Below are 16,045 nucleotides of genomic sequence, written 5' to 3'. Positions count from 1 at the left end.
CCATGTTACTATTATTTCCCTCGGGGGTGGGATTTCACTTCTCTCCATCCAGATGTTGCATTTTTTCTCTAGTGAAAATTGACTTGAAGTGTTTGCTCATGACTTCAGCCATTTCTGTATCTTTTGTGTATTCCGTATTCCCTTGGTGTAATTTCACTATTTCCTGTTTATTTTTTAGTTTATCTTTTACATATGGATAGAATAGTTTCGGCTGAGCTTTACATTTTTCTATTATGTCTTTTTCATAGTTTCTTTTTATCTTCCCTGCTTATTTTTACATAATTGTTCCTTTGATTAATATATTTTCCACTTACTAGTTTTTTTTTTTTTTTTTTTTTTTCTTTCCATCTTTTTCAAACTTTATTTCTTCTGTCTTTTGCTTCACTGCATCTTCTATTAAGCCAGCACTTAATATACACATTTTCCTGTTTTTACTTTGGGACATATTTATCCACTATAGATTTTCATCAGAATCCATTTTTCTTCCACTTGTGTTTCTTCCTTGTAAAATTTTTCCCAGCTTGCTTTAAGTAAAATGTTCTAAGTTTCTGTGTTTCTCATTTCTCTTTATATGTATTTCCTCCTGTGGTTCTAACTCAAGTAGTATGTGGTCATTCTTTGCAATTGGTGTCTTCTATTCAATTCCGTCTACAATTTCAGGTTCTGACAAAAATAATAAATTAGTTTTGATAGTTCTTTTCTAAAACTAGTGTTTTCTTTCACCCATTGTGTCATTGTATGTTCTATAGTCATGTTGAGTAATACATTTCCCAATTAATCCTCTCCACCTTCCACTGTCATCTCTTCCCAATATATTTCTTTGCAATTAAAATCTTCCTTGAATACCATATTATTTCCATCCCTCAGCATCTCGTTTAATGAAGATCCCAAATCATCTAAAATTTTGGAATAATCTCTCCAAAACCTCATTTTTGGGGGCACAAATCTCTGCAAACTTTCTGTTTTTCATGTCTATCCTCAACACTCATTGTGATCATGTCTACCCTGTTCTCTCCATATGTAACTTTCATCACATTAAAAAAAATTCTTAACCAGAAACATGACTCCACCTTGTTTCTTCTCCCTATTTCTAAGCCAGTGATTATAATCCATGTCCAACACTGATACTAGTGGACCCCTTAATTTTGTCTCCACAGTTCCCATTAATCTGGTTTTGTTTCTGATAGGTAATCATTTAGTTCATTTAATCCTGAGATTAATCCATCTACATTAGTATTAACTAATTTTAATTATTTATTCCCTCCATCTCATTCTCTGAATTTTTCCCCTCTTGAATATATCATATTTTCAGTCTCATATCTAACTTTCTAATAGAACTGCATTATCTCTTTTTTTTTATTTATTTTTTTATTTATTATTATTATTTTTTTTTTAGATTCGTTTCTTAATGTCTTAATTTTTTCTCTTTCCTCATCATGCGTGTCTTTTTATCCATACATTTTTATAGTGTTATTTTCATGCTAATTTTCTCTGTTCTTGCTAAGATTTCTTCTGCTGCCATTTGTGACCTTAATTTGATTTTTAGTGGTCAATTTTTTCCTTTTCCTTCTGCATATTTACCCATTCTGTGCATTTCCTCTATTTCCTTTTCAATTTCTTGTTATTGTACTATTGTTTGAACATTCCTTGCCAATTCTTTGTCCTCTTTATCTCTTGGAACAAATTTGGGTTATTTTTCCTTTAGACCGTATGTTACTACACTTTTTTTTCCTACTATATCTCTTACTAGATTTTCTTTTTCTTTAATTACCTTTACCTCTTCACTCCGGGGCACATTGCACGTCTGGCAGCATTAGCTGCCCGACGTGCGATGCTGCGTCATGATAATCGCATTATAAAAAATAAAGTCAGTGCTCAATCGTTTGTTCTCTTTCACCCGTGAATTTTGATGACCATAGAAAATATGATGAAGCCAGTTTAGAGAGAATGGAGGTGACGTAGGTACGACTACAAGAAATATAATCAAGATGCCGACGTCAGCATCAAGTACCCACTTGCTCCTCATGCCGCCTACGTAGGCATCACCGTATGGAAGTGGTTAATAACAGCACCTTCAGCCTTCTGCATTTGTTGATGAATTGTTTCTTTAAAAATCACCTTATCTTCTTTGTCTTTTTTCCAGTCATTCCTGAGCTGTTGCAAATCATCTATGCTTTTCCTGCTTCTACGGTCATTGCTTTTATCCATTCATCCACCTCTTTCCTTATGGTCTTGTTATTTGTGTTTTCATTATTTTTAACCTCTTGTTTTCACATTTCAACTCGGCCAGTTCTTTTTTTAGTGCACTTACCTCTTCTTTTATTTCAATGTTTACTTTTATAAGTCACTTCCTTGTTTATGTCTTTATTCGTCTTCCATAGATCATTAGTTTCTTGCTTCCATGGTTCATTCATATTTCTCATGTCCTTCTCAATGTCTATAACTCTACTAAAAAGTCTTCTTTTGTACCCACTAAATCCAGAGAAATGACCCTCATTGCCATTATCAAGTAGAAACCTTTTTGTCTCTTGATGATCTGATCCATAGATCATTAGTTTTTTGCTTCCATGGTTCATTCATATTTCTCATGTCCTTCTCAATGTCTATAACTCTACTAAAAAGTCCTTTTTTGTACCCACTAAATCCAGAGAAATGACCCTCATTGCCATTATCAAGTAGAAATCTTTTCGTGCCTCTCGATGATCTGAAGCCTGTGTTTGCATTTTTCTTCGCCCTTGTGCCAGTAGATGGCTCTGGGTACATGTTTATATTGTAATGCAATGGATGGCCCTCTTGGGGTTTGTGTGGCCTTTCATTGTTTTCTTCCATTTTACTTCAATTTCACACTACTATGTAAATTAACCATTTCAGGTACCCACAAGCACTCCTCTTCCCATATATCACACCCTTGGTATTCTGTAATTGTATCACTGTTAAGACATTTTGTTTTTAAAGTATTTTCTCAGGAGCTCGAATTTATGCATGTTATTACTATGATGATCAACGTTTTGAAGAGAGAGTTTTAGGAAAAGGTAAGAATGTTTTTTGGGCCCTTATGGATTTGGAAAAGGTTTGTGATGGTAGATAGGAAGGCACTGTGGGAGGTGTTGCAGATATATGGGATGGGAGGAAAAATGTTAAAGAGTAGTCAAGAGTTTTTACAAGAGTTAGAGCCTGTGTTAGAATTAGAAATGGAGAGAGTGGTTTGAGGTAAAAATAGGACTTCACCAGGGATATGTTAAATTGCCTTGGATTTTCAATTTATACATGGATGGGATGGTGTGATAGGTTAAGGGGATCGTCCATCAGAAAGTCACGAAAAAAAAAGAAAACGAAATTCTGAAAATATTTCCTCTAAAAGTGTTGCTCATAAGCTATCTCGTGGCTGAGTATGGAAGCTGTATCTTGATTTTTACTATCTAAAAAAAATATAATACAGTACCCCCCCACCCTACTGTGGCTGGGTCGTGTGCGCTGCGTACTGCATATTACGTTTTCTGTTGTTACATATATTTGCTAACAAAAGAAGCTGTGTATTTTGCACAATATTTATGCTTTTGTATGATAGATAATAGCATATGAGCTAATATGTTGACTGATGCTGTGACAGTTGACACAGTATTATGGGAAGGCAATACGTGATTGTGTGAATACTGACGTTCAGACAATGCGTAAAGTTATCATGGCCTCCTACCTGCATTCTGTCAGCACAGATGAGAAGCCATTGCATTCTTACTGTCCTAAGGGAGAAGACTCGTGGTGTTTTTTTCCAGAGAGCACTAGCCAGGCAAGAGGAACCCGAGTCTCATAGAGTCAAGAAGCCGTTCCTGGCGAAGATTCCCATTGAGAAGCGGAAATCCATCCTGGCAATATATCAAGACCTCACCTCTACAGAGCTTTTAGAGAAATGCCTCGAGGGAAGGACACAAAACCAAAATGAAAGCTTCCATGCAAAGATATGGGCTTTGAGTTCAAAGAGGAAGTTTGCATCATCAGCTAGAGTTCAATTCTGTGCTCAAGTTGCAGTTCTGAACCACATCTTTGGTTATGAACTTGCATATATGCCATCAATAAGAGGGACAACAACCAGTGATGCCATAAAACAGCTTAGGATGGCAGATAAAGATCGTCTGTCGCCAAAGATGCATCGTGCCAAGAAAAGGAAAAGTGCAATATAACCCTGGTGGATACTAACTGGATTCATCATATAAACCTGAAATTAATCAAAAGCTGGCAACAAAGAGTAGGGTTGTGCCTATGATACCCTTTCAACACCATAACATCCTAAATGATGAAAGGGGACCAGTAACCATGAACAAAAAAAAACTATGACGCTCATTCCTGAAAAACTTGATTTTTGCACATTTAACTTGATTCATATCCAAAACGCCTTCACTGATTTTTAACTGCAAATCCTTTTTGGATTCAGCATAATTGGGAGAACATTTGGAGGCAGATTTATGTCCTGTCAAGGACTAGTAGGATTTTTTCATATATACATTTCTTTTTTCATCAACTTTGGATTTTTTTTTTTTTTTCATAACAGACTGATCAGAACATCATAATTCTGCCTCTGTTTCTTCATCTATCTTAGCCCATTATAAAGACAAAAAATAATCAATATCCAGTCAAAGGTCTATCCTCTGATTCAATTTCAAAATTTTCAAAAATTACCCCTCGAAAAAAAAAAAAAAAAATCAATAAAAAAAAGTATAAGCCTAAATGACTTGAAAACTCGGTGGTATCTTCTCTGAGACAAGACAGTTACTAGAAAATAATCTCAGCCACTTTCACCCCAAACTAAAAAAGTTCGATTTTCTAATGGACGATCCCCTTAATTAATGCAAGGGTAATGGGTTGGGAATTGGAGATGGTTAAAGAAAATTGAGAAAAGTGGGAGATGGGTCAGTTGTTGTTTGCTGACGACACTGCACCTGAAGCAGGATCTGGAAGAGAGTGACCTGCATCATGATAATTTGTGCCAGATTAAAAAATTGGAAATCTTAGCTGGAGCTCAGTGCTCCTTGAATACCATGAAGGCTGTGAGATGTGAGCTAGAGAATTGTGATGGAGGTGTGGAAGCAGTGGCTAGCAGGAAGGATCATAGCAGGTGTTCTGACTGTCTGCACAATGAAATTCGTCAAGAAGCTGCAAAAAAAAAAAAGTGCGACAAGATCCAGGCAAGGCAATGCAGACCTTGGTGAGAGAGATGGGCATTGGAGTGGCAACTATGAAGAAAGCACTGATCGAGGATCTTCGCTACTCCTCATGCAAGAGATGCAAGGGCCAACTAATCACCACCAAGGACCAAGAGACCTTACGAAAGCCAAGAAACTCCTCAACAAGGTCAAACACCCAGTGAAGCTGTGGATGTTCTGGTTCTTCTCAGACAAGAAGAACTGCCAGGACCAGTTGCTAGAACAACAGGTGGCTAGCCTATAGTCTGCACAAAGTCCCACAATTTATGAAAACCAAGTTCCCTCAAACTGTGATGGTCTTTGGGTGCGTTTACAGCAAAGGCCATGTCAGGCTGCCCCACATTTTTGAAGAGGGACTCAGACTCACTTCAGATGGCTATATTGAGTTGCTGTCCACCGTTGTCAAGTGTTGGGTGGAGAGGGTGGCTGCGGGAAGAACATACGTGTGGCAGCAGGACTCAGCTCTGCGTCACACCTCCAGGAAAACCCAGAAGTGGCTATCTGAGAACTTCTACGACTTCACCAATCCCAATATCTGACCCCCAAACTCACCTGATTGCAACCCCATGGACTATTATGTATGGGGTGCAGTTGAAAAAGACACCAATCATACTGTCTGCAACACCAAGGACAAGCTGATTGCCATGATCAAACTGGTGTTCAGGCACCGTGAAGGCCATATGCTGCAGGTTCAGGTCCCGCTGGGAGGCCGTGGTGGAGGCTCAGGACAGCTTCTTTGAGTGAGCTGTATTTGGCAAAAGATCCTCTAAGTGATGCACTTTGAATTTTGAGAACACATAGATTTTTAGCCAAGGTACGAAGTTTTTCTTTCCTTTCCGAAAAAGCATCAAATTTATCCCGAACACCCTGTATATGCTAACATAGCCATCTTTCTTCCCATGAACATACAACCAATCTTTTTGCCTTTGCTTATTCCACATCCTCTCATATTCAAACACCCATTTCTAAGGGTACCTCCCAGAATATTTTCCATGAACTCTGTAGGAGAAATTGACTTTTTTTTTTTTTTTTTTTTTTTTTTCTTACATTCCTTTATTCTAGGATCTTGATAACAGAGAAAGAAAAAATGGAGGAGGAGATTACTGTGGCAGATAGGAAGACCAAAATTGAGGAGCTGGAGAAACAAATGGTTCTCCTTCAACAGGGAAAATTCCTCGCATCTCTTCCAGTTATAATGTGAGTTCAAGAAGAAAAATAAAATATTTTTTTTTCCCTGCTAATTTTTAAGATGCTGATTACTTCATTTGCTGTGGCTTGTGATTTGAAAATTATTTTCATTGGCTGCAAGCTGTTCAGGCTGCTGTTGAGATGTAAAGCAAGGGTAGTAGGCAAGGGATTGGAGATGGTTAAAGAAAATGGAGAAAAGTGGGAGGTGAGCCAGCTGTTGTTTGCGGACGACACTGCGCTTGTGGCAGGATCGGAGGAGGGATTGAGGAAGTTGGTGGCAGAGTTTGGGAGAGTGTGTGATAGAAGAAAGCTAAAGATAAATGTGGGTAAAAGTAAGGTGATAAGATGTACAATGGGTGAAAGTGGCAGTAGACTGGAAGTGAGCATTAAGGGAGAGCGACTGGAGGAAGTGGATAGTTTTAGATATTTGGGTGCAACTGTGGCAGGAAAAGGTGGAGTGAAGGTGGAGGTAGAATGTAGATTGAGAGAAGCGAGTAAATGCCTTGGTGGATTAAAGAGTGTAATGAGGAATAGACATTTGGGAATGGATGCTAAGAGGAGACTGTATGAAGGAGTGATTGTGCCAACTGCACTGTATGGGGCAGAAACATGGAACATAAGAGAAGAAGAGAGAAGGAGTTTGAATGTGTTTGAGATGAGGTGTCTGAGAAGTATGATGGGGGTTACTAGGCTAGATAGAGTGAGAAATGAGGAGGTGAGGAGGAGAACAGGGGTGGAAAAGGAGCTGGGAGATAGGGTTGATGAAAGAATATTAGGATGGTTTGGACATATGGAAAGAATGAGTGAAGAAAGACTAGTAAAAGAGGTATGGAAGGCAGATGTGGAGGGAGTGAACATGATGGGGTGAAGGGGGCTTTGGGGAAGAGGGGAATGTCTGTTGAGGAAGGACAGAAGACAGGGGTGAATGGAGAATGGTTGTATATGGATGAGTTTGTGATGCATGAGGTGGAATGGGTGGGGGATGTGGGGTGAGGTAGTATGTGTGAGCAAAATTTGACGGAGCCCGAAGGGATTTCTCCCTGTCCTCTCCTTTTATGCAATGGGAGGACGGAGAGGGGGGGGGGGTAGCCAATTTAATGAAGCGGCCTTGCTGTGGATGTGCTGTGTCTTGCGACACTGCTTCTGACCCAGGGCAGTGGACAAGGTGCAGGGATGACCCGTCATCCAGGAGGTGCTCAGATAAGAGGGAGGGTGGAGGGGTGTGGAGTGTATTCAGGGATGGAATGGGTGGAAATTATTTTATGCCTTTCCCTTTTTGGCTACCTCCCTTGTAAGGGGAAAAAGCCTTGGTATATGTATGTATGTATGTATGTATGTATTACATTTGACTTGAGTAGTATGGTAAAGGACTGGGATGACCTTTCAGCCTTAAGGCACTAAGCTAGGACAGGCAGTGAATGGGTATACATGGGTGGAGATGTGTGCTTTGACTCCCCCATATGTTTGTATGTAAGGATTTATGTATATATATATATATATATATATATTGCTTTTGAAAAGAGAAATAAACAAAACAAGATGTTTTATTTTAGTACTTTGGACCTGAATGTTATTTTGATGCATTTAATTTTCTTGTTTATTAAGTTTTGTTCAGTTTTTGCCTTGACTTAATTTTTTTCAGAAATAAGAATATTTAACCACTACCATACGGTGACGCCTACGTAGGCGTCATGAGGAGCAAGTGGGTATGCGATGATGCCGACATCGGCGTCTTGATTATATTTATTGTAGTTGTACCTACGTAATCTCCATTCTCTCTAAACTGGCTTCATCATATTTTCTATGGTTATCAAAATTCACGGGTGAAAGAGAACGAACGATTGAGCACTGACTTTATTTATTGTAATGTGATTGTTATGATGCAACATCGCACGTCGGGCAGCTAATGCTGATAGACGTGCAATGTGCCCCGGAGTGAAGTGGTTAATGTATAAAGAATAACAATCAAGTCCAAAGTAGACCATCTTGTTTTTTTATTTCTCAATTTTGTCACAGTAACAGATCCTTTTATGTAATGAGTACATTGTTATATTGTAGTAATTTTTTCCAATGTACTACTGATAGGCATTTTCATTTTCAGACAGCAGATTGAAAATATTAACGAGGAGAAAGATCTTGTTTATAAAGAAAGCCTACTCCAGAAACAGAGACTCATGACTCTACTTGAAGAAGTTGCCCAACTAGAAAGTACCCGCACCATTGCTGGCAATTATCAACTCAAACTTCACCGGCAGGAATACTACAAACAGAAACAGCAGTTTGTGAGAATATTAGCATTTTGTATGCATTCTCCTATTCTCTTCTCTCCAAACCCTACCCTCCATGTGGAGGACCTTGATGCAGTTGGGAGGGTGGGGTATATGTTAGGGCTTGTTGGTATAGGTCACTTGTGTCAATCTATTATTAAAAACTATGCACCAGGAAAGACTCACTTTTCTTGTGCCCACTCTGGTGTGAAAAAAGAGTAGATAAACTTGCAAAGAAAAGTTAGATGTTGGTGAATGGCCTCCATCACTGCTTCCTTAAATAACCCATTCCTCCCTTTTTCTTTTAACCACTTCCATAAGGTGATGCCTACGTAGGCGGCATGAGGAGCAAGTGGGTACGCAATGATGCTGATGTTGGCATCTTGATTATATTTATTGTAGTCGCACCTACGTAGCCTCCATTCTCTCTAAACTGGCTTCATCATATTTTCTATGGTTATCAAAATTCATGGGTGAAAGAGAACGAACGATTGAGCACTGACTTTATTTTTTATAATGCGATGTGCCCCGGAGTGAAGAGGTCAACCACTAACATTCCCCTCTCCTACCTGAAATTGGGTCTGCCAAGTCACAAGTGCCCATTCTGTTCCCTCCAATATACATAGGTAGTAATGAACCTCCAAATATGCTGGACACCTCCATAGAAACCCAACAGAGTTGGTGGAGCTCACCTGATAACAGATTGTATAATGTCTTGATCCATTTATCAGGTAACAGACGAACTTCTGCAGCAGATTGCAAGACATGATTGGGTGAACATTCAGTTGGAACTTGAAAACCAAAGAATCAAAGAAATATTACAAATTTTAAAGGAATGTAGCAGTATGATTTTTGAGGGACACAAGAATCACCAGCTTTGTAGTGTAAGTACTAAACTCTAGAAAATAATTAATCTTAATGGTCATATAGTAATTACTGCATCTAGCATTGATGAGGAAGATCAAAACTATAATTAATTTTGAGGTAAGTTGCTAAGAGGGAAACGAGGAGAGCGGGAGTGGAAAAGGAGATGGCAGATAGGGCTAATGAAAGATTGTTGGAATGGTTTGGACATATGGAAGGAATGAGTGATGAAAGATTAGTAAAAGAAATGTGGAAGGCAGAGGTGGAGGGAGTGAACTTGAGGGGACAAACAAAGATAAGAGGAATGGATGGGGTGATGTGGTCAAATATACATACATATACCAAGGCCTTTTTTTCCCCTTATAAGGGAGGTAGCCAAAAAACAAAGACATAAAAACCACTCCCACCCATTCCATTCCTATCACACACCACTCCCTTCCACCCTCTTACCTTGGCACCTCCTGGATGACAGGTCACCCCTGCATCTTGCCCACTGTCCTGGGTCAGAAGAAGTGTTGCAAGGCACAACACATCCACAGCAAGGCTGCTTCATTAAATCTGTGACCCCCCCCCCCCCCCCTCTCTGTCCACTCATGCAGAAAAGGAGAAGACAGGGAGAAATCCCTTTGGGCTGCATCAAATTTTTCTCACACATAATCCCTCACCCCCCATCCCCCACCCATTCCACCTCATGGATCATATCATCATCCATATACAACCATTCTCCATTCACCCCTGTCTTCTGTCCTCTCCCGTCCTTCCTCAACAGACATTCCCCTCTTCCCCAAGCCCCTTTTACCCCATCCATCCATCTCATCCTAGGTCACCCCCCCTCATGTTCAATCCTTCCACATCTGCCTTCCACACCCCTTTTACTAGTCTTTCTTCAAATGTAGTATGTCTATAATATATAATGCATTGTATGTGTAATAGTATATAAAGATGTACAAATGTAATTGTGTAAGAACCATCTAGGGGGCTCCCGCCATTGGATTTATATTCCTACCAATTGAGTGTGCAGATGCTGTGTGAAGTCAGTATTGTACCAACTGTGGTCAAGAGCACACATGCCATACTTTTATGTCAGTAATATTTTTGTGGACTTGTTACATTGTTTCTTTACCCACCATAGTATTAAATGGTGGCAGTAGTTGAAAACATTATATTTCAATGTGAGACATTTTAGTGATATTGAATTGTGCACAAGTGAATTCAATGGTTTCCTGGGTGTTTTGGCACCTTTTTTTTCTTCTTTTTTTCTTATTCATTTTTATCCTGTCTGGTGTATTGGCTGTATGAATTTTGCACACACTATTGTTTTGTCCAGTTTGTTCCAAGTATCCACCACTCTGTGTGGAAAACTTTTTTTCTTCAGATCTCTTCTATAACTATCCTTTTTGAGTTTCTTTCCATGTCCTCTTGTGTTTCTCTTGTCCCAATTTACTAAGTCCTCTCCATCAAGTATTTCCGTACCTTTCATGATTCTATAGATGGTCATTAGATTGCCTCTCTCTTCTTTGTTCCAAAGTCAGTAACATCAATTTAGCCAGTCTCTCTTCATATAACAAGTTTGAAAGTACTGGGTCCATTTTTGTTGTTGCTCTCTGGATTCTTTCAATTTTCTTTATATTCTTTTTGGTACTGGGTGGCCATAATATTGCAGCATACTCCAGTCTAGGGCTTATTAATGTGACTAATATTTTTTTAATTATTTCTTTGTCCAAATAGGTAAATGCCACTTTTATTGATCTTAGCAAGTTATAGATTCTCCAACAATTTTGTTTATTTGTTTATCAGAGGACAAGTTGTTTGAGATAATTACTCCCAGATATTTTTCAGATCCCACTTTCTTTGCCTCCTTAGTTCCAATTATATATTGTCCTGATATATATATATATATATTTTCCAAACTCCATTATGCTACATTTCTTAATGTTGAAGTCCACTTTTCATGTCTGACTCCATTTCTAAAACTTGTTTAAGGAGATCGTCCAACAGAAAATCACGAAAAAAAAGAAAAAGAAAACGAAATTCTGAAAATATTTCCTCTAAAAGTGTTGCTCATAAGCTATCTCATGGCTGAGTATGGAAGCTGTATCTTGATTTTACTATCTAAAAAAAATATAATACAGTACCCCCCCATCCTACTGTGGCTGGGTCGTGTGGGCTGCGTACTGCATATTACGTTTTCTGTTGTTACATATATTTGCTAACAAAAGAAGCTGTGTATTTTGCACAATATTTATGCTTTTGTATGATAGATAATAGCATACGATATGGTAAGAGGGACCTGACTGCATACCGTACAGTGAATCGTCCATCAGAAAATCACGAAAAAAAAAAAAAAAATCTGAAAATATTTCCTCTAAAACAACCAGTGATGCCATAAAACAGCTTAGGATGGCAGATAAAGATCGTCTGTCACCAAAGATGCATCGCGCCAAGAAAAGGAAAAGTGCACGCTTGGAACCTGAGCAATATCCTTGGTGGATACTAACTGGATTCATCATATAAACCTGTAATTAATCAAAAGCTGGCAACAAAGAGTAGGGTGGTGCCTATGATACCCTTTCAACACCATAACATCCTAAATAATGAAAGGGGACCAGTAACCATGAACAAAAAAAACTATGATGCTCATTCCTGAAAAACTTGACTTTTGCGCATTTAACTCGATTCATATCCAAAACGCCTTCACTGATTTTCAACTGCAAATCCTTTTTGGATTCAGCATAATTGGGAGAACATTTGGAGGCAGATTTATGTCCTGTCAGGGACTAGTAGGATTTTTTGATATATACATTTTTTTTTTCCATCAAATTTTTTTTTTTTTTTTTTTTTTTTTTTTTTTTTTTTTTTTTTTTCTTTTCTTTTCCTCCTCATAACAGACTGATCAGAACATCATAATTCTGCCTCCGTTTCTTCATCTATCTTAGCCCATTATAAAGACAAAAAATAATCAATATCCAGTCAAAGGTCTATCCTCTGAATCAGTTTCAAAATTTTCAAAAATTACCCCTCGGAAAAAAACAAAAAATCACAATAAAAAAAGTATAAGCCTAAATGACTTGAAAACTCGGTGGTATCTTCTCTGAGACAAGACAATTACTAGGAAAAAATCTCAGTCACTTTCACCCCAAACTAAAAAAGTTTGATTTTCTAATGGACGATCCCCTTAAGTCTCTAGTGATTTGCAGTCCATTACGATTTTCAGTTTCCTCAACAATTTAGCATTGCAAAGAAGCTCGTGTAATATTTCACATCATCATCATCCATGTCATTCACATAGCGAACATTATTGGAGCCAGTACAGATCCTTGCAGAACTCCACTAATCACCTCCTTCCAACCTGAATACTTTTCTTTGAATACTACTCTCATTTTTCTACCATGCAAGAAATTCTCCTTTTTTATTATTATAATTTTTGTGTGTTACTTTGTCAAAGGCTTTTTGTAAGTCTAGGAAAGCACAATCAGCCCATCCATCCCTTTCTTTTATTACATCTATTAGTCGTGAGTTCAAACAGAGTGTAATGAGGAATAGACATTTGGGAATGGATGCGAAGAGGAGACTGTATGAAGGAGTGATTGTGCCAACAGCACTGTATGGGGCAGAAACGTGGAACATAAGAGAAGAAGAGAGAAGGAGTTTGAATGTGTTTGAGATGAGGTGTCTGAGAAGTATGGTGGGGGTTACTAGGCTGGATAGAGTGAGAAATGAGGAGGTGAGGAGGAGAACAGGGGTGAAAAAGGATTTGGGAGATAGGGTTGATGAAAGAATATTAGGATGGTTTGGACACATGGAAAGAATGAGTGAAGAAAGACTAGTAAAAGAGGTATGGAAGGCAGATGTGGAGGGAGTGAACATGAGGGGACGTCCTAGGATGAGGTGGATGGATGGGGTGAAGGGGGCTTTGGGGAAGAGGGGAATGTCTGTTGAGGAAGGAAGGGAGAGGACGGAAGACAGAGGTGAGTGGAGAATGGTTGTATATGGATGATGTTGTGACTGCATGAGGAGGAATGGGCGGGGGGGTGGGGGGTGGGGGGTGGGGTAGTATGTGTGAGTAAATTTTGACGCAGCCCGAAGGGATTTCTCCCCGTCCTCGCCTTATATGCAAAGGGGGACGGAGAGGGGGGGTCGCCGATTAAATGAAGCGGCCTTGCTGTGGATGTACTGTGTCTTGCGACACTGCTTCTGACCCAGGGCGGTGGGCAGGGTGCAGGGATGACCCGTCATCCAGGAGGTGCTCAGATGAGAGGGAGGGTGGGAGGGGTGTGGAGTGTATTTAGGGATGAAATGGGTGGGAGTGTTGTTATGCCTTTCCCTTTTTGGCTACCTCCCTTGGAAGGGGGAAAAAGCCTTGGTATATGTACAAACAGATTAAATTTGTGGTACATGATCTACCCTGTCTGAATCCAAATTGTTTCGTGTTTATTATATTGTTTTTTTTTCCAGGTGTTTTACCCATCTATTCATGATAATTTTCTCACAAATTTTGGTTACAGTGCTTGTTAGGGAGACCAGTCTGTAATCAGTTGGTTCTTCCTTGTTTCCTCCTTTATATATTGGTACAATGTTGGTGTGGAAGGCAGAGGTGGAAGGAGTGAACATGAGAGGGCGACCTAGGATGAGATGGATGGATGGGGACATTGGGAAAGAGGGGAATGTCTTTTGAGGAAGGACGAGAGAGGACAGAAGATAGGGGTGAATGGAGAATGGTTGTGTATGGATGATGCTGTGATGCATGAGGGGAAGTGGTTGGGGGATGGGGGGTGAGGAAGTATATATGAGAAATAAATTGATGCAGTCCAAAGGGATTCCTCCCCATCTTTTCCCTTTTTGCATGAGGGGATGGAGAGGGGGGGTCGTCTGTGGATGTGCTGTGTCTTGCGACACTGCTTCTGAGCCAAGGCAGTAGGTGAGATGCAGGGATGACCCGTCATCCAGGAAGTGCCAAGATAAGAGGGAGGGAAGAGGGGAGAGGGGTATGTAGGGGATGGAATGGTTGGGAGGGGGAAAAAGCCTTTGGTATATGTATGTACAATGGTGGCATTTCTCCAGTCCTTTGGTACTTTTCCTTCTTTAAGTGAGCAACTTATTATGTTGTATATTTTGTCCATTAGTTCTTCTTTACATTCTTTTAGTATCCAGTTTGCAATTCCGTCCGGGCCGTGCAATTTCCTAATTATCAAGATTTGTTAATTGATCCATTATTTATTTTTGTGTTATTATTATTTCCCTCATGGGAGGAGATTGCACTTCCCTTTCTTCATCCCAATGCTGTACTTTTTCTCTAGTGAAAACTGACTTGAAGTGATTGTTCATGACTTCGGCCTTTTCTAGATCTTATGTGTGTTCTGTATTTCCTTGGTGTAGTTTCACCATTTCCTGTTTATTTTTAAGTTTACCATTCACATATGTATAGAATAGTTTGGGTTGTTGTTGTCGTTCCATAGACTGTCTGTCCGAGCAGTCCCGTCTCCCCAAGGAATGCCACAGCCGAAACTGGGTTTTCCCACAAATCCTTTATAGAGTGTATGTTGTGTTGTTTGCATGCATGATTGTGTATAATGCAGTCTTCCGTTATGTGTTGTATGGTATGGGGTCCTGGAGCCGCAGTGTCTACGTCGTGGGACCACCCACCAACCCCAAGAGTTGGGGGCCAAACCGTGGCAACCAGCCCTGGCCACCGGCTCTACGCAGGTGGCACCAATCCCCAAGAGGAGCTACGTCTGCCTTAGGGAGTACCACAATCCTTTTTTCTCAACATGCAATAGTTTGGGTTGATCTTAACCCTTTCCTGTGATGTCTCTTTCATAGTTTCTTTTTTCCTGTCTGCACACTTTTACATATTCATTTCTATAGTTTATAGATATTTGCTATTTTGTCTCTTCAATCTTTCACTTCACTGCATCTTCTGTTGAACCAGCATTTAACATACTGCCTCTCTTGTTCCTGTCTTAGTATGTAGCTATTCAATCCTTCATTATAGATTTCCATCAAGATCACCCATATCTCTTCCACTTTTGTCTCTTCAATGTAGAATTTTTCCCAATTTGCATTTTGAAAGAATTTCTTAAGTTTTCCAAAGTCTGTTTTATTGTACATCAATCATCCTGATGTGTACATTTCTTTTCTCTCTATATATATTTCTTCCTATAGTTCAGCATCTGTTAGTATGTGGTCAATTTCCAAATGGTGTCTTGTATTCAATTTTATCTACAGTTTCAGGTTCTGTTGTAAATGTTAAATCCAGTCTTGATAGTTCTTCATTACTTCTGTATCTGGTATTTATTGACCCAATGGGTCGTATGTTCCATGGTGCCTGAGAAATATGATAGGGGTTACTAGGAGTCCACCCCTGCCCTTTTTCAGTGAGCCATCTGAGCTCAGTGAGGGAGGTGGCCCAGTATGCTGCTCCTCAGCACCCCTTTTTTTTTTACTTCTCCAGGAACTTTGGTGCCCTTTAACTTGCCCTCCAGTGTTCAAGATGGGGTGTACCAAGCTTATTATGGAAGAGAAGAGCAG

The 16,045-nt window shown here is 39.5% G+C and overlaps 1 protein-coding gene across 1 annotated transcript in view; it reads left to right on the top strand.

The window, feature by feature from the left end:
* Positions 1–16,045, top strand: part of LOC143033815 (HAUS augmin-like complex subunit 3) — a 137,715-nt gene that overhangs the window by 92,388 nt on the left and 29,282 nt on the right. Inside the window, exons 7-9 of the mRNA XM_076199319.1 lie at positions 6,261–6,395; positions 8,488–8,668; positions 9,385–9,537. Of these exons, the coding sequence (XP_076055434.1) occupies positions 6,261–6,395; positions 8,488–8,668; positions 9,385–9,537 (469 nt within the window). The remainder of the gene's footprint in view (positions 1–6,260; positions 6,396–8,487; positions 8,669–9,384; positions 9,538–16,045) is intronic.

The sequence above is a fragment of the Oratosquilla oratoria genome, chromosome 16, assembly GCF_046742065.1.
Source record: "Oratosquilla oratoria isolate Oo_2021 chromosome 16, ASM4674206v1, whole genome shotgun sequence".
Taxonomy (NCBI): Eukaryota; Metazoa; Arthropoda; class Malacostraca; order Stomatopoda; family Squillidae; genus Oratosquilla; species Oratosquilla oratoria.
The sequence above is the reverse complement of the archived record's forward strand: the minus strand, read 5'-3'. Positions and strand labels throughout refer to the sequence as shown.